The following is an 18,943-nucleotide window of genomic DNA, read 5'->3' as shown; positions in this document are numbered from 1 at the left end:
TCATGAGTATACCTGCAAATCCAATAACTGGTCCTGCAAATGGCTAGTTACTCATATAACTTACTTCTGTATCCAGGTACAGGAATGTGGACACACAGTTGCATGTACATTTTTGCTCAAAAATGTCGGAATGTTCATCCAGGATGGTGCCTTCTCTGTTTTCCAGGTTTTTATGGAGCAAAGTTTCAAAAACCTGGAAAACAGAGAAGGCACCATCCTGGATGAACATTCTGCCTCTACCAAGGGCTTTCAAAATCTATAATGAATCTAGCCACTTCTTCATTATTTAACACATGGAAAAATTCCTTTCTGATTCTTGCAGGGATCAACTTATGCATGAGCTTCGATTACCACTATGTTAGCATGGATAACTTCTGCACTAGTGGTATAACGGGACATAAAATTAGCCAGTCTTTTTATTTGCTGCAGAGTGTAGTTATCTCTCAGAGCTCACGTGCCTTTGTTTATATGACTGTCCTCTTCCAGAGAAAGGCAGTTATAAATGCTAAAAACAAACTCTTTATTTGGGGGGGATGAAATAAGAGAACTGGAAGTGTACTTCTTGGAGTTTGGCAATGAACACATTTTCACAGACATTATCATTTGTGGGATTTTTGCCACAGCTGTTTTTAATTCATCCTGAAATTAGATTACAGGGGAAAAAATGTAGAACGGGAAAAGGGAGAGGAGAGGAAAGAGGAGAGAGAGGTGCATCTGTTTCTTCAGTGACCTGTATTATTCTTCTGAGAGCCCCAATCACAGCTGGGGGCTGTGAGAGAGGTTGACACTGTTGTCTAGAAAGCTTTTGAGCAGTCCTGTAAAGGAACACATCTGATTTGGCTTGCTTACCAGTTACTGCCTTATGTCGATCAGAAACTGGAAATATTATGAATATGAAGCCACATGTGTAAATATTGAAAGTAGGAATGAAAGAATCTGATGATGATATGGTTTCTTAATTATTTTAGGAAACATTTTTATATAAATACTAATATTAATTCCAAATATGGTTCCAACCATTGTAGAAATTCTGTTGGGGGTGGGGAACCCAGTTGGATTTTTTTAGAAAATTATTCTAAATGCAATAGAAACATATTTTGTTTGATAACTACACATCTTATGGTATGAAAAATAAACATTTTTAAAAGTGACACTCTGGGTGGAATTTCTGGAGCTGGATTCTTCTGCAATGCTGCATTGTGGGCAGATTATAGATGGATTTTTTTTTCTTTTCAGCTGATGAGTTGTGCCTTTTCTTTCTTTCAGTCTGTTTCTTGCCTACCAGATTCTCTCCTATTTATCATGTTAAGGTCATCATTCAACCTCCTGTTCTCCCTTTCTGTCTGCCTCTCCCTCACCAACCTTTCACCCCACTGTCCACTGCTTTCTCTGTCTGATCCAAACATCTGCTGTCCCCAAAATTCAAACATTTTTGCACAGTTGAAAATGTTCAGATTTGTCACGAATACTTTTCATTTTGATATACTGCTTCTTGGTTCTAGACAGAAACAGTGATAAGCACTTGAGCAGGTTTGACATTCCATCCTGTTGGGTTGGTACTTCCCACGAGCATGCCAGTATGTTACAACGCACTGAAGAATCGTTTCCAGATACTGAACACCACAAATAAGGCTCTTGTGGAGTTTTCCTCAAATGAAAACAAGAATGTGCCATAAATCTCACAAGAATGCCTATCTTTGTAATACCTTTTAGATCAACTATACAGACCCAAGATTGAACCTATGGACGTTAGTTCAAACCAAACCTTGTGAGCATTGCCCATAACCTAAATCGTACCTTCTCTCCTTGGCTATATGACAACACATACATTTTTAACAGTGAGAGTAATTAACCATTGGAACATGTTGTGGAGTTACAATCCCTGACAATTTTTAAATCAGGATTGGATTTTTTTAAAAGGAATTATTTTGGGGAAGTTCTGTGGCCAGTGTTATGCAGGAGATCAGACTAATCACTGTGGTCCTTTCTGGCCTTGGAATCTGAGTCTGTTTATTTGACTACACCACTTTCTGACTCACATACAAACTTCCTCCATTCCTGCTTCTTACCACTGTGTGCTGCTTTTGTGTGAACAAGCATCAACACCACTGTCCATTTTTTTAAAAGGGGCAATGTTATTACATAGTTACACTTCAAAATATCAAACCTGTAAGGGATGTGAAATGTTCTCAGACAGGTTGTACTGGCTTGCACCTGTGGGCAGCACTGTCCTTGCTGGAGGGAATGTCAGATCTCTTCAGGTGTTTAGCAGTGTTTAGTTTTTCTATCTTCCTGTGGCTGGCATATCAATAAAATCTTTTGAAACAAAACCACCTAGGTTGGGGGAGCTTTGTTAAAAATGTGGGCATTTTCCTTCACTTGGATGATTCTGTAAGCCACTTGACTAGGCTGCCAACATGTGCAAATTTGCTCATGTAAAGAAGGCAGCCATAAGCTAACTCGAATCTCTTTATTAACACCAACTTTACTTAAACTTCCTGAGTAGGAACTGAATTATGTTTTAAATGACAGTTCTCCTGCACTCAGACCACTTATTATGGCTACATCCCTTATTGTGGAAGGTGTTTGGTTTGTGTTTTTCCTCTGGACATGTACATTTTCAGAAGTTATTTTCATAGTAACTGCCTAAGAATTAGTTCTTTATGTTAGTGAACAAGTGCCATTAACTATGTTATTTTAATGATAGATGCTTTAAGGTCTGAATTCATGTCTCCCTGTCATCTAGCAAAATAACTATGAACGTGCACAACCGTTGTTTTTTAAGGTAGGCTTTGTCCTAAATAAACATATCAAGATGATTGGCAGGGCAGAGTAGGGTGACCACTGCAGATGTTCTTCTCTGTCCCCTCTACACAAGTGGCATTTTAGGATTCTGATCAGACTAGAATTGATCTGGATAATTTAATAGGATTCATTTCAGTTTTTCTGTTGAGTCTTTCATTTCAAGCCCTTGTATTTCCATTTTCTGTTTAAGCACCTTTGTAGTATATTATTCTATCGTACACCCTTCAGATCACAAAGTGTCCAGAGTGGCATATTGAAGATCACTCTGCAGCTGGAGAGAATATTGTTTCTCAACATAGCTGTGCTACTCAGCAAGAGCCCAAAGCAAATTCAGGTTGCAATCCAGTGTTCTTCACCTAACATGAAATAACAAATGAGGGAGTCTACTATAGGTGATTTGAATCAGTGATTCTTTACTGCACATTTAATTACTCTATTTCAGTGAAGTATGAGAAAAGTGTCACCAAATTCCCACCATCCCAACCACCAACCCACCCACCCCAGAGCAGTTCAGTTTGACAGCATGCTACCTACGTTTATACCATAACTTATAGTTGTGAGTATTTTTGTAATAGGTAGAGGCAAACTCTTCTTAGAGGATTAGGAATTAAAGGTTGTGTCAGAGAATTAGATAGGTAATTTTCTCGAGATCTTCATTAATTTTTTATTTTTATTTTTATTCATGACTTTTTGGGTTTGACCTCAAATAGTCAGCCACAAGCTCCTCATTGGGTATAGGAAGTTGAATGTTGTGCTGTGCTACGTATAATTGGAAGAAAACTCTCCTTAGACTTTGAAAAGCAGTCTTCATATACGAACTCAGTGTCATGATAATTTGGGAATTCTTAATCAACTTGTGCTTCTGGTAGCAGAAAGACAAAGCCTCCCAATGTATGTGCTGTTGAGTTAGTGATGACTTTTGTGTGGTATCAGTAGTGCTGTTCACAGAGTTACTGTACATCTGTAAAGTACACCCTCATGTCCTGGTTTCACTTGATAACAGAAGTGATTCATGTTTGTTTGGAAAGTTGTTGAATTACCACTGTGTACAAATAAGCAGCACTGGGAATGAAACAAATAGAAGTCTACAAACAAAGTACTGCCCCCCTGAAATTTTTGTTTACCCTTATTTAGAAACACCTTTGATAACCTGTTCTTGTCCCTCTGAAACAGCAGTACATCAAAGTGCACTATGTAACTTTTAGCACATGGCAGCATGGCCCACATGGATACTTAGAGTATGTCTACACCAAATTTTAAAACCCACTGCAATGAGTCTCAGAGCCTGGGTCTACAGACTTGGACTTGCACCATGATGCTAAAAACAGTTGTGTCAGTGCTGTGGCTCGGGCTGGAGAATGGGATCTGAAGCTTCCCCCACTTCTGGCTGCACAGCCTGAGCCCAGATGTCTAAACTGCTGTTCCTAGTGCTGTAGTGCAAGCCCGAATCTGTAGACCCGGGCTCTGAGACTCATTGCCGTAGGTTTTTAATGCAGTGTAGACAGCATAAGAGCATAGAGTTACACCCCAGCATAGAGTTACACCCCAGCATAGAGTTACACCCCAGCTTGCAATGCACTAAGTCTCTATATAGACAAACCCTAAATGCTTAGTGCACAATACAGTACTATCCCAGCTACATAACTAATATCACTAGTCAAAATGTTTCTACTGAAATTTTTTGTTTTTTGAAAAACTGTTTCATCCAGTTCAAACTGTTTCATGAAACCTGTTAAGTTTCTGTAACATTTTAAATTATTTAACAAAAAAAATTTAAAACAAAATTTTCATTTTGAACTTAGCATTATGTTTTGGTTTGCATTTTGAAAACAGATATGAAACAAAAATTTCAGTTAGAAAAGAAACCAAGCAAAAATGTTCATTGCATTTTGGATTTTGGAAGATGAACATTACAATTAGAAACAAAACAAACGAGTTCTGATAACAAACCTCCTTGGAAACTGCTTTGATAGTATCCAGTTCAGTGGGTTCATTGAGGTATATACTTGGGACAGGCAGTGAAAGTGTACTTATTCTGAAGATAACTTAAAATATGGGACAGTAGCTTTGCCTTCTAAGAGTAAAATCCTACCTTGACATAAGACTCATGTAATCCTAGTGGGTTTGTGCAATTGCACGGAGGTAAGTGATGACTGACTTTGGTCATTATTTGGCTGGTTATCTTAGTTGTGCTGTCACTGCGTGGTGACACAGAGCTTGGAATTTGGTACAGAACAGAAGCTCCAGTTGACAGTACCTCATTTATTTGTAGGTATTTATTTATTCTACGTTGCTGTCGTCTTCTTTAGATGATGCAGTTCTGCTGTGGTTCTCACTGAAAGTTTGTTGTATAGGCTCCAGTTCAGCAGAGCATTTAAACATGTGCATAAGTCCCGTGAAAGTCAACAGAAGGGGCAGGACAATGGAGATTCAGGCCCTAGGAATTTGCACTTGAACCAGGGTAGCTACACCAGCGGAAAAAAACCCAACCAGTCTAGACAAGGCATTAGGGCCCAGTGAAGGTTCCACTAAATCACAGGGCATTTTGCTGTTAATGTCAATGAGAACAGAATGTGGGGTAAAGCCTCTAGATAGTTTGCTTTTAACAAACAAAAGAGAATGTAGGTGTGATCTGATCTTATTTTTAAAAAATTCCTCTCACTGTGGTGGTTCTTTCTTTCTTTGGATTACATCATGCAATGAATTTCTCTCTCTTTTTAAAGACTTTTTATGGAAGTCTTAAAGAAACATAAGGTTGTGTAATACCAAAGAAACTGCGCAAATTAATTAGAATAGTACAGAGGAAAAAATAGTAGTGAGCTAAGCAGTAATGAGAGCTCTGTAATGTGAGTCCTACATTTATAGAAAATCTCCCCTATTGCAGCTGATTCTTCTCCCATTGCTTGCATCTCTGGGAACGTCTAGAGAACCTGCGGCAGGCAACAAGCCTCCCAGCCCAGGTTGATTGACTGGGGCTAACATTCTGGCACTCTAAAAATAGGTGTGGAGAACCTCCTTCCTAGGTTTCAGAGCTCATGCTCCAGCAGGGCTGCCCGGGGTGGGAGGGGGAAAGTGGGGCAATTTGCCCCAGGCCCCACAGGGGCCCCCATGAGAATATAGTATTCTATAGTATTGCAACTTTTTTTTATGGAAGGGGCCCCCGAAATTGCTTTGCCCCAGGCCCCCTGAATCCTCTGGGCGGCCCTGTGCTCCAGCCCGAGCTCAGCTTCAAAGCACTGTCTACGTAGCTGTTTTTAGACTACTAGTGTGAGCCCTGCTAGCTCAGGTGTGTCAGCCTGGGCTGGGAGGCTCACTGCTGCAGGCTGTGTAGACATACTCTCAGGTGCTTACTCAGTCTTTACTCAGACAAACTCCGAGTGCAGGAGGACCTCTGGATTTGTCCTTTTTATAAATAAGCCTGTGGAGTCAAACTAGAGCACATATGCCATGGAACTGATTCAATAAACTGTTATGTCAGATGCTACACAGAATAGTCCAGTTGTTTGCCATTTTTTGCGCAAAGGAAAAGCTCAATCTACAGTAAATCTCTCTTGGCCTCTGAAAATATACAAGTATCTATACTGTAAACTGTTTTAAAGACTCCACAACTGCTTCCACCTTATAAGCGCCTAGATATGATCTTTTACGTTTCACCCACTAAGTAAACTTTAAAAAGCCTGACCCTCTTTTGTCCCATGTAATCTGATCTACCTATCGCCATCAAGGGACATCTGGGATTCATCTTATCTTTTCCACTGGCTCGTTGATTAATAGAAAGTGTTTTGAATGGGATTCAAATATGGCAGAACTCCACGGACCTTATGAATTACAATAGGGGCAACTAAGAGGTCAGGTTAAAAAAAAATTTGGAGGGGAGGTAGTGAATGAAGCCTTAATAATGCAGTCAGGATTAGGTGCTTAAGAAATGAGGCTGAAACTTCTGTGTTTGTTTTAAAATAGTAGGTTTCATACACCTAAGGGAATTTCTGGCCATCTTTAAAGTGAAGTCTGTTTTCGCAGGGATGGAGACAATCTCGACCTGACCGGATTAACAGTTTATGGACATCCTGCACTGACTCCATTGGTCAGAAAGATTCCACAAACCTCTGCATGTTGATGATCATGAAACAGCCTTCTACACCTAGCAGAGTGATTCTAGGCAAAGTTAATTCATGAACCAATGCCTTTTTTTTTAACTCATTAGACTTTTGCCTGCCCTGAGAAGCCTTAATGAGGAGGGAAGGGAGAACAGCTGAAAAGAGACTTAAGTTGAATGAGTCTTTCCATTCTATCCGTCTCTTTCTGATTCTCCAGGGAGAGGAAAGGCCTTTATGCCCTATTTCTACCCAAGCCCACAGCCATCTTTTCTACAAAATATTAAAATGAGAATGTAGTGCTAAGCTAGAGTAACTCCCATCTCAGGTTCAGTCAGCTTGGCAGGTTACTCTTCCAGGGCTAGATACTTAACTGGGATAAAACCGTTAATGCTGTAGGGGTGCAATGGAGCTATGCCAGTTTACACTAGTGGAGGATCGTTCAACTCTCCCAACCCCATCCATTTGCAACAGCTGAGCTTCATTTCTTTTTTTTTTTTTAATGATTGGAGCAAAGCATTTTCACAAGTGGAAAAGCATCATGAAATCAGACCCTATGGTTTCTGCTGACTGAAAAACTGCTCGTCTGACCTTTAAATTTTAAAAAGTGAGGTGCAGGGAGATTGTGACAGAAAAGACAAGAGAGCTCATTATCGTATATGAAGGTGTAATAGTTGTTTAGAAGTAAATCATATTTTACAGGATGGACAAAACATGTGGCCAAATATCATGACTTTGTCTTGCCTGCTCATTCAGCAGCTACAATACCAATTTTTAGACTCTAAGCTCTTTGGGGCAGGGACTGTATTCTGTCTTTAATTGAATGGTTGCACAATGCCCAACACAGTGAGGCTCTGCCCACTACCATAATACAAACAACAAATAATACTTACCAAAAAAACCCACCTCTGGACATGAGGAAAAAATGAGCCAAATTCTGTACTGACTTTCACTCCACATGTCGTCATTGTATCCCATACAATGGAAGAAAGAATTTGGGCTGTTATTTTTCTTAATAGTCTCCCTTGGGGTGTAAAAAGATACTAATTGTTTACATTTCCAAGCAGAATCACAGAATAAAAGTGTGTGTGTGTAAGTGTACATGGCAGTGAAGTTCACCCCAAGCCCAGTGAAGAGGTCTTCAAACATGTTTAGTGCCAGGCCTAGGGCATTAATGGGAAAGAAGTGACATACATGACTTGTAATGCTTCTCTGCACAGCAGGGTCAAATTCTTTTGCACGTGCATGCCAGTATGTGTATGCTTGTGCCGTATATGTATGGGTGCTTACATTTATTCTTTGAATGGCTTCAAGTTTCCCATGAAAACTTCTTTTAAAAACTAGCTCTATATGCTATTTAAATCCATTGTTTTATTCTGATCAGGGAAATCAAAGACTGGAAGTAGTTAACATTTGGTATTGGTCACCTGCAATGTCCTGCGAGCTTGTTATGTTGACTATGTATTTTTATCTCTTTGTTTTAAAAATAAAACCCAAATAAACAAATGTAGTGAAACGTGTACAAAGCAGGATTATGAACTCTCCATGTTGTGCAGTTTATTGGGCCTTTTGTCTTTATAAAAATAAAACTGCACAAGCCAGGAAGTTTTGAAGGCAGAGCCAAGCTAGAACCAAACAAGAGTTCTGGCTTGGCTCTGTGAGCTACAGCATAAGCCAAGCTATTAGACCTGACTCTATACACTTATGGACAGGAAAATTCAGAGAGGGATATGCACTGTACGGTTTTTATGGCAGGAAGTGAGGCCACAGATTGTCCTGAACACATACCTAAACCAGATCTTGGGTCAAGCTTTGATTGCCTTGTTCACCTTTGTTTAAAAGTAGAACGGAAGGCCCAATTCTGCCTGCAGATACACATCTATGGAGGCAGAACTGGACCTAGAATATGAATCTACTCTACTCTGTTCAGTCTGTGTAAAGGGTGCCCAAACTTTGCCACGTGCAGATCCGCATTGGCAGTTTGCCAGGAGCATGAGGAGGGGCACAACTAACTGGTGCATAATTTTACAGGGTTTTTTTTAAGAATGGAAAATAAATGCATCTAGACATAACGTGTGTTCTTCCATTATGGATTAACAGAAGTTGAGTGTTGTTTGAGTTCTGCAGGAGTAAAGCCTGAAGTTGACCCACTTTGTCCTCATCCACTACACTTACGGGGAGAGGGTGATTGGGGCTCGTTTTAGAACTTCGATGTACATAACTCTAGAGTAGGGGGCAGCCAAAGTCCCTTTTTCCACCGTTCCTCTGACTGTCATAAAGTTGTGCTGTCGTCTGCTATGGTGACTCCATTTATTTCACACTTGAAGCATGGAAGACATCCATCCCCTCTGAGTGTGGGCATAGTATATGGGAGACCCAGGATCAAATCCTTGCTCTGCAGGATTCCTAGGCAAGTGCCCTAACCAATAGGCTCTTGTATCGGTCTTTGTGGCTCAATGAATAGTTAATTATTTATACAAAGCAAAATAGCTCCACCAGGAGAGATTGAACCTGCTCTGAATCAGGCAGAGCGTCATCTTTAGCCCAGGTCTCCTGTATCCCAGGTAAGTGCCATAAACACAGGGCCATTGGCTGTTCTTGCTTGTTTTTAACACTACTTTTTTCAAGGTCTAGTTTTAGTTCTAGTTCCAAAGTAGAACAAAAACAAATGTTGAAACATCACATTTTTTCACGAAACAGAATATTTGTTTTCCGTGCAGTCCGAGTGCACCAATAAAAAGTGTCTCCCAGTTAGCTCACAAGAGTAATCTGAAAGCTTGCCAAGTAAGAAATACTACTGCTTAGAACCTGATCAATACAAGCCATAAAGTTTTTAAGTTTTAAAATTTACCTGCAACACTCGCAATGACTATACCTTTCTTACCAAACAATGTAGAAATTGGAGCAGTTTAAAAATACCAGCAAGGAGTTAACAAATGGAAGTGCAAGGGAAGTATTGTAAATAGCTAGCACAGCAGAAACTGGGAGTGATGGTATAAAACTGAGAGGACACGTTTTGGCTAAGGCTTTTCTTTGGACAAAGCTGTCAAGAAAGATGTTGGAATCTCCATCAGAGAAAAGTATCAGAGGGGTAGCCGTGTTAGTCTGGATCTGTAAAAGCAACAAAGAATCCTGTGGCACCTTATAGACTAACAGACGTTTTGCAGCATGAGCTTTCGTGGGTGAATACCCACTTCTTCAGATGCAAGTCATCTGAAGAAGTGGGTATTCACCCACGAAAGCTCATGCTGCAAAACGTCTGTTAGTCTATAAGGTGCCACAGGATTCATCAGAGAAAAGGTTTACTTCAAGGCAAGACTAGATATACAGGAAGCTAATAAGGATACTGTAGAATTTTGTGAAGACTAGGATCATTGTAGTTAGATATGCTAAAGACCTATTGAATCAAGACAAGGGTCCATTTTTATACTCCTTAGTAGATAAAAGATATAGCCCCCAGATAAAGGAGGTAACAGATATAACACTGAACCAGCACTTAAACACCAAGAAGAATAGCCTTCACTGCAGAAACAGGATGAGCTAGGGAGGACTCAAGGGTCACTGAAATCCTAATGCAGCAGCATTGCAAATTCTTGCTATTTTACCACAGTTCTTATGATATTTAGTGTTTGTCCTGTAGACCCAGAGCCTGAAATCATGTGATTATTCAAGACTCTTGGCTTCCATTTAATAAAAAAGGAGCTTTTAGCCCTGGGGTTGCAGAGAAAAGCGTAAAAATGTGAACCCTAAGGGATCAAAAAGCAGAAGACAAATTTTACTATTTTTACAAATCTCATGATTTTAAGTCGATCTCATGATTTCATGAGACTCAACTAATTATTTTTGAATGCTAAGGCTTAGCAATACTGATACAATATATCTGTGTATGGAAAGCATTCAACTGTCATCTCAGAGAGAGCAGTTCAAATAAGATCTGTATTCATCAATAAGTGAAATGTGTACTGTGTGGTCTGAATATTCAGCAGCTAGCAGTCCTTATCACATAATTTATTGCAAATTAGGGCATTTATGTCTGCACCCAAAATGTTTCAGAAACCTTCCCAGAGAGCTTAACAAAGGATTTTAACATTTGTAAGCAAAACCTAAAAAATTGCTGATTCTGTGGATTGTGAAATCTGTGCCTGTATTAGCCAGGTTGAAGTAATACAAATATACGTAGCATTTCTGGCTCTTGTTGCTTCACTGACTGATTTAGTTCACTTTGGGGGGTGGGGAAGCTAGTTAGGAATGCTTATACAAACAAACATTTGAATTGAGTAATTTGTGATTATTTTCCCAAAGGAAAAAGAAAAGTTAGCTAAAGATTTGTGTGTGTATGTAGTTTTAAAGTTAATAAGAACATTTCGTGACTGTTACGTTTTATGGGTAGGACAAGCATGTGTCTGTCCTATGCTGAAACGTATTTCCTAGTGGCGTTGTTGTTTTTCAGTATTGCTACAGTAATCCCCTGAATGCATAGTAGTCTGGTGAACTATCGGCAGATAAAATGGCATGGAATACTTTGACCACTGTGTTTGCCTAAGTGAAAAACTCCTACATCTAAGTGTGTTACTCTGGTGCTGCCAGCTATACGTCCTTGACAAAAATGTAATTAGCCCCCTTGGAGCTGACCTCTTTCTCTCTCTCTCCCTTTTCTCCTCGTCAGGATTGCCCTCCAGAAGCCGGTGATTTTCGGGCCCAGCAGTGTTCTGCTCATAACGATGTCAAGTACCAGGGACAGTTTTATGAATGGCTTCCTGTCTCTAATGACCCTGACAACCCGTGTTCACTGAAGTGCCAAGCCAAAGGGACAACCCTTGTTGTGGAACTGGCTCCGAAGGTTCTTGACGGCACGCGATGCTACACTGAGTCACTGGATATGTGCATTAGTGGCTTGTGCCAAGTAAGCAGGGGAGTTCTTATTCTAGCATATGTTATAATGATTCTTTTCCTGAATATCTGTCTGTCACTCACTCCTTCTTTCTCTCGTCCTCCATTCCCCCCTTTATTTGCACAGCTGTAGGGTTTTCTTTTTACGTATTTCTGTTTTCACAATCATTTTAATATGCTTTCTGTAAAGTACTATAGGAATTGCTGGGCAGATTCATGAAACAAAGGGATTTTTCTCTTTTTTGGGGGGGGTGTTGTGGGGAAGGGGTGATGACTTTCCCTTCTTTTCGCTTGGAAAAAAATATGGTTGATGGTTCCTGCATTTTATACATTTAGCTATAGCAGCTGATCCTATTGGAAAAAATTACCCTAAAAAGGAACAATTTAATATTTAATTATATTTTAGATCTTCCCAAGATTGAGGAAATTAATCTGCCCTTGAATATTACTATTCAAATTATGCTCTCTACAAGTCACAAACAATATAGTGATTCAGTGGATGGAGCACTAAACTGGAAACTCAGCCAGTGATTTCTTGAGTAACTCTGAGCAAATCACTTAGTCTTTCTATGCCTCAGTTTCCCCATCTGTAAAATAGGGGAAATATTGTTAATGCTGCTCTTCAAAGTACTTTGAGATCTACAGGTGGAAAGGGCTGTCAAAATGCTATGCATTAACTTTGCTTTTTTCAGATTTACTTATTGATTCTTTCATTATTTTATTGATTTTTCTAATTCATCTAATTTCTTTCATTGCACTGGTTTAGCATTGCTATTTATTTTTGAGATTGTACTTAAATTGTCACACATGGGGCTATCTAGAGACTGGCTGGACTTAAACTCTGAACTTTGGGGAGGTTCAGATTGAGATCTGAACTCAGTTGCTGGTGCTCTATCTCTATCATGTGACAAACCAGAACTTTGGATCCAAACATCCCTGAACTTTGGAAGACTCTGGATCCAGATCCAAACTTCCAGGCTCAGCTCCATCTGCAATCCTACGTATTTTTAATATTTTATTAGGTTTGTGAATGGATTTTCAGCTGCATTCTCATTCTTGGTTTTTTTTCCCATTTACTCTTTCTCTTCGATGATCTACTCTGACCCAGCAGTGGTCTTTATAGTTAGTGGGAATTTGAAACTGAATGGTATAGGGTATATAGAACAGACCTCACTTATCCGATTGACCTCATTTGTGATCTGAAACAGGGTTATATCTCTTGGTTTCAGCTGAGGACATAAATGTTTCTTAAAAGTGAAGTTTGCATAATTGGGGAATCCCACTTCTAGTTGTTTTGCAGTTTATCCACGAAGGTGCCCAAGAGCCTGGATAGAGAAATGAGTTTGTTCAAGTGTTTTGGCCAAAGCAAGCTGGGAACTGGAGCAGTGTGTTCTCTGGGTCAGAACCCCAGCTTTATAACTCCTTGCCAGAAGTGATCAATTTGGGTTCAAGCCTGACTTGTGTTTAGGTCCAAATGTAAGATGCACTTTTCTGAGAAGGACTTCCCCCAGGAATAGTACTCATAACCAACACCCACCACGAAAACCAATATCTACCAGTAAAACAAGCACATTGCCAATTGCATGTCCCTACTTGTTCCTGGAGGAATAGAAAGTAACTGCACCATTTCTACAGTGAACTCTGATACTGCTTAACTTTCTATGTTGCTTAGACACCAAGGGGACAGGTACATTCAGTTTTCCAAGATAGATAGATAAGTTCATTAGCTGCTGTCCTAAAGCACATTAGTACCAGTCTTAGCTGAGAAACTTCGACTACACTGATCTTTTCCTTAGATGTATCAACCATGTATATGTGGCATAATTTTTAAATTCATAAATAAAATGATCAACTCTTTTCCAAGATCTTGGAAATTATCTTAACCTTAAGTATTATTATGCCAACATTTTCTCATGATTTGTGACCTATATAAATATTGCATAATTTCTGACCAAAAAAAATTCCATGTCTCATCATTAATTAACATTAAGATTTCTGTACCTTTTATACTTAAGGCAACTTAGGGGTTCAGTCATTGCACCACCTCTGCATATGGCCAACTGTATTTACTCTTTGTGTCTGATGAAGAATCACAATCTGAGTAGTAGTTTTAATGTACCTGCTATGCTGAAAAAGTTAGTGACTCCTGAGAGCATGGGACAGGGCTAGAAGTGTAGATGAGCAAAGGGAAAAGACTCTTGTATCCTTATTAAAATTAGAAAGCCACCCTTTTGGCCTGGAGGTGCTATTTGGATAAACTCTCAGCTGCATACATTTTGGGTATATATAAATTTTAAGGGAGGAAAAATAATCCTTTCAAGTTAATATTTTACATTAAGGCAGAGCTAGCATATCCAGGTTGGTAACCCATTGTTAATCAGGTCCATAAACTTTAACCTTAACATCTCAAAACTCAAAGTAACCTTTTCTATCTATATTTCTGTGATATTTTCACCAGAGATGACACCAGAATTGCATCAATGAGGGCACGATAGCAGACAGTTTCAAGCCTGCAGCCATGTGGATTTGTCATGGCTACAGAAAAAGGCAACCTTCAAAGGTCACAGCTGCAAATTTACCGTGAGGTCCTTCTATGACCCCAGAGTGACAGCGTGTTTATGAATAGACTGGTTGCAAGCCCCAAGATCACTCTGTTGCAGGGAGGTAGGGGTACCTTTTCTAGGTTATTCATGCTGAAATTGTCACAAAATCCAAGAAAGTCAAAGTGTCTTGCTGGCTCACTTGCAGGTTTCCACTGACCTGGGGCACCATTTGACTGATTCTGTAATAAAGGGAACCCCATGGACTCTCATAATATATTCTTCTGGTTACACGACCATAGCTTTCTTATACTCTCTAGCTGGCAGTAGAGCAGGAAATTAATGTTTTAAAGCTAGAAAAAAAAAGTGTGCACTTTGTAAAGCGTATAAACATTGCTACTAAGATTAATGAATCTTAGTAACAATTCTCCATTGGTGTCAGTGACATTAAGATAGGTATGGGCTTTTATAGAAATGACACATTTTTTTCCAGTGGATCCAACAATAAGCGATATGTGTCAGATTTCAGCCCAACTAGATGACTGTTTCTTCGTGTATGTGACTGGGGTCAGTCTGTGGCATATCATGTGTCTACAAGCTGTTCCCAAAGGTGGTAATGTCAGGAATAAAGAGTTAGCTTTCTTTCTGTGTGACTCACTACCATTCCCTGAGTAGAAGGTGATGTTCTCTGCCCCACACTGGCAAGTCTGCATTTGTTAATTTCCTTTTCAAGTTCCTCCATACCGAATTTAAGCTATATTTTTCTGGTTTTTATCCCTTATTTTTCATATTTCTCAGAGGTTTAGAGATCCCAGTAGCTGAGTGTCATGTTTAGAAGATTTTTGTAATAAGTATTACAAGCAATCTGACATTTTTGCTGTACATATGACCACCCACCAGTTTAGCATAAAATCAACACAGACTTCTGACTATATTCGGAATAAGCAAAGCTACCATCATATGTAGTGTTATGGAGTTAGAAGCAGCTGTATCAGGAATCCTAGACTCATTAGGAGAACGTTTAGATGTTGTTGGAGAGATGCTTACGTTATCTTTATTTACAACGTGGCAGGGGTGTGTGTGTGTGTGACAGAGAGAGAAATGTTGCTTATTCAGTAAATGCTTCTTTTTCACTTTTGACTATTCCTTCTTATGGTAGCAAGCAGAGAGGATGGCTCTGCTATTTAGGGAGTCCTACAAGATATACAGTATCCCCTTTTTTTCCAGATCCCTTTGATTACAATATGCAACGATTTGCTAACACATAAGGGCCATATCCTACCTTTGTTCTGATGTACAACACCCATTGAAGCCAGTGGGAGTTCCACATAAAGCTCGGCGACAGCATACATTCTTAGCAGCGGTAGAAGTTTAAGAATCCTACTTTGCCTATCCTCCATAACTCTATTTGTTAATTGTGGCTCTAGTGCGCTTCATGCAATGTGTCCATCGATAGGAAAGGCAGATTCTAGTGGAAGAATAGGAATAGTGTAGATAATGTTGTGAACAGATTTTCCTTAATATTTAGAATACACTTAGGGTGGGGTTTTCAAAAGCACTCTGCATTGGCCTAATGCTGCTGGGAGTTTTGCTATTGACCTCCATTGGAGCAATGTTTGGCCAACACTGAGCACTTTTGAAAATCCCACCCTTCTTTTTTGCTGTTGTTTCTAACCATTTTAAATCTCCTTTTTTCTTTGGTTTCCTGGACTATTTGAACCCCTTCTCTTTCCTCCAATCTTCTAGAAGCCCATCTTGCCTTTTGGCAGCTGTTTCTTGTCCCTATCTTCAACTCATTTTTCTGTCATAAAATCCAGATCTGAAATACTGAGCTGTTCCTATCTTAGACCCCCCATTCTGCAAACCATATGTTACATATGTATACTTTAGCCCACATGAGTCCTTGAACTGAAGTCAATGGAACTGTTCACGTGAGTAAAGTTAGATACATGTTTACAGGATCGGTATTGTAGTTTTTATAATAGAAAGTGTCTGGAGGGCAACACACTTGCTGAAAGGGGAGCCTGGGCACATTAGGAAGATTGGAGCAATTTAAAACTGTCCCTTTTCTTTTTTTAACTTCAGCTCTTCCTATTTCTAGTCTATATGTCTGGGCTTTGAGAGGGTGAAGATGATTTTCCTCAAAAGGCTGTTGGACACTCTCCCATCAGTATCTTGAGTAACTAATGGGTCCATCTTGATTTCCTGGTATCACAGGCCACATTCTGATCTCTGTTCCACCAGTGATCCTTAATTACACCAAGATAACGAACATTAGAAACCAACCCACTGACTCTACTGTGTGCAGATATCGTTGGTGCCTTCTCATCTCTGATTCAGTAGCCACCTGTGACACTTTGCTTGTGAGCTGATGGAGATATGAAGTTCCTAATTGCTTTCAGAAACAGTCACTTTAGCTAGAGTCATGATAACTTGGTAGCTTTCAATTTTCAGTCTACGTCAAAGGATCAAAATCTCCTGGCATTAGAAATGCATAAGTTATAACAAAGTAAACTGATATGAAAGCAGTTTAGCTATGTTTAAATATTATATATATTGCATGAAAAAATAAATAAATGGGAATTTGAATATAAGTGGAAAATTCTACTTTGGCTGCTGAATGGTTAAGTTGTATAACAGGGCTCTTTGTTCTTTCATTCTGCTTTTCTTATAAAATATCATATTACGCTTATTTGAAATCAAGGTTGCCATTTTTCATCATACTTCAATCATCGTCATCACCAGCAGCAACAAAGAGGGTGAGCCAACTGCTCTGAGCATTTGTTAAAGCACTTATATTGTCACTTTGTTTTATGCAGCTCACACCTCACGAGAAAGCAGACTTAAAGGTACATCCCATCAGCTCACAATATACTTGGTTGGGTTTTTTTAAGTGAATTTAAAGTAGTTTCAGGTCTTACACCTGACCATGAGCCCTCCCTGCCCAATCTTTGTGGTTTTACAAACATATTTTCCTGCATTTTAAAATGTTTTTCTCTCCCTCGTTGCTGTGTGAAAGGTTCACTCAAAGAGAGGAGAAGTGTGATTATCTGTTCGGAAGAAAAGAATGAAAAATGCTCTTCTATGCTGAAAGGATCCAAACTGAAAATGCAGTGAAATATTTTTTTCTATAACCTCTTTCAGTTTCAGTAAGCTGTAGTAAATCTTCTAACAAGCAGTAATAGGGTGAACATTTTGTAAGCAGAAGCGTGATTTTTAAATTGACAGTGAATCCCTTTTAATAAGTATTCCATTCTGCAGCTTCCATTTCCCAAAGATCCCTGGGATTGGCAGAGTTTGCAAGTCTCGTACTCTCCCTCCTCCACCATTCCCCACTCCAAATTGATCTCCTGCAAGGGCAGTATTCCAAGGGCAGTTTGTAAGGTTCACATGGGGGAGTTCCTGTGCTATTTGTATTCTGGTAGCGCCAAGAGGCCCCAACCAGTGTCTGGGCCCTAGTCAGTGTTCAGTAACACTGCACTGCATGTAGAATTGTTGTTTTCTTCAGTAACAATCTGTAAGTTCTTGAACTGTTCCATATATAGTTACATATTTATATTTTCTCTCTGCATTCATTCAGTAAATTGCGATAATTTGTGGACTTCGTTCTTATCTGTTGTCCCAATTGTAACTGATGCAGCATTTTCCTTGGTTATCCAAACAATCAACTGCCTGTTTTATGGAGGTCTCCTTTCCCTAGTAATCCCAGCCTGTGTGTACTGTAAGCTAGTGCTGGCTGTCTGTAGCACAGAAGCAGAAAGGAGCATGGCCCCTCTGATTAGTGTGTACACATAACAATATTCCATGAAAGTTACTAGGACTTTTAAAAATAAAAACAAAAATTATCTCCTGTCACACAGTGACTGATTTCTTTCTAGCATTTCCCTGTTTTCTCTTACACCAAAAACCTTGGATTTAGCTCTGTTTCTGGTGAGCAGAGAAATGCTTCTTATTCATTGTTGGCCTTTTCACTGTTTTCCCTTTGCTTGTCCCTCCTGTTTTCATAACCCTCACACGTTATTCTCCCTCTGTTTCACTTTATCTCCTTCGTTTGCTAATTCCACAAATAGTCTTCTTGATAACACAGCCCAAGACTAAGTACGTGAATCGGTGTTACACTCAGTTTATCATGAAGCTCCAGGTTGTGGAGAAATTTATCTCTCTCTATTTGTGATGATAGTCTTGATACTAAATGAAGTCCCATCCTGAAACTTCCAACTTTTTCAGGTTAAAGGATTAGACTTTGAAAACACATGTAGGCAGACAGCTCCCTGTTAGCTAAATATCTGAAGAGGTACAAGCATGTAAGTTATTCTGTCAAAAGTCTGTTAGCTGTAAAGCAATGCATATGAAACAGATTTTGAACTCACTTGCAAAAAATCGACCATATGAAGAATTGCAACCAGTTACTCTCCAAAAAGAAGCAGAGTACTCACTAATCTACATACAGACCTGAAGAAGTGCATGTTTGGATATGGAAGAATTCAGGTAGATTGGTACATACACAAGCAGGCAGAAAACAGCTGCTTAATTTTATAAAATATCACAAGGAATCAAGGAGGATGCATGAGGCCAAGTTCTGCCTTCAGTTACACTGCTAGGAGTCTGGAACAA

General features: G+C 39.4%; 1 protein-coding gene across 5 annotated transcripts in view; it reads left to right on the top strand.

The window, feature by feature from the left end:
• The window catches only part of ADAMTSL1 (ADAMTS like 1), a 649,946-nt gene that overhangs the window by 434,165 nt on the left and 196,838 nt on the right, over positions 1-18,943 (top strand). For all 5 annotated transcript variants that reach the window (XM_039544630.1, XM_039544629.1, XM_039544631.1 and 2 more), the window contains one exon: positions 11,566-11,802. In XM_039544630.1, the coding sequence (XP_039400564.1) occupies positions 11,566-11,802 (237 nt within the window). The remainder of the gene's footprint in view (positions 1-11,565; positions 11,803-18,943) is intronic.

Source organism: Mauremys reevesii, linkage group 6 (genome assembly GCF_016161935.1).
Source record: "Mauremys reevesii isolate NIE-2019 linkage group 6, ASM1616193v1, whole genome shotgun sequence".
NCBI lineage: Eukaryota > Metazoa > Chordata > Testudines > Geoemydidae > Mauremys > Mauremys reevesii.
This window is presented reverse-complemented; position numbering and strand designations above follow the sequence as displayed.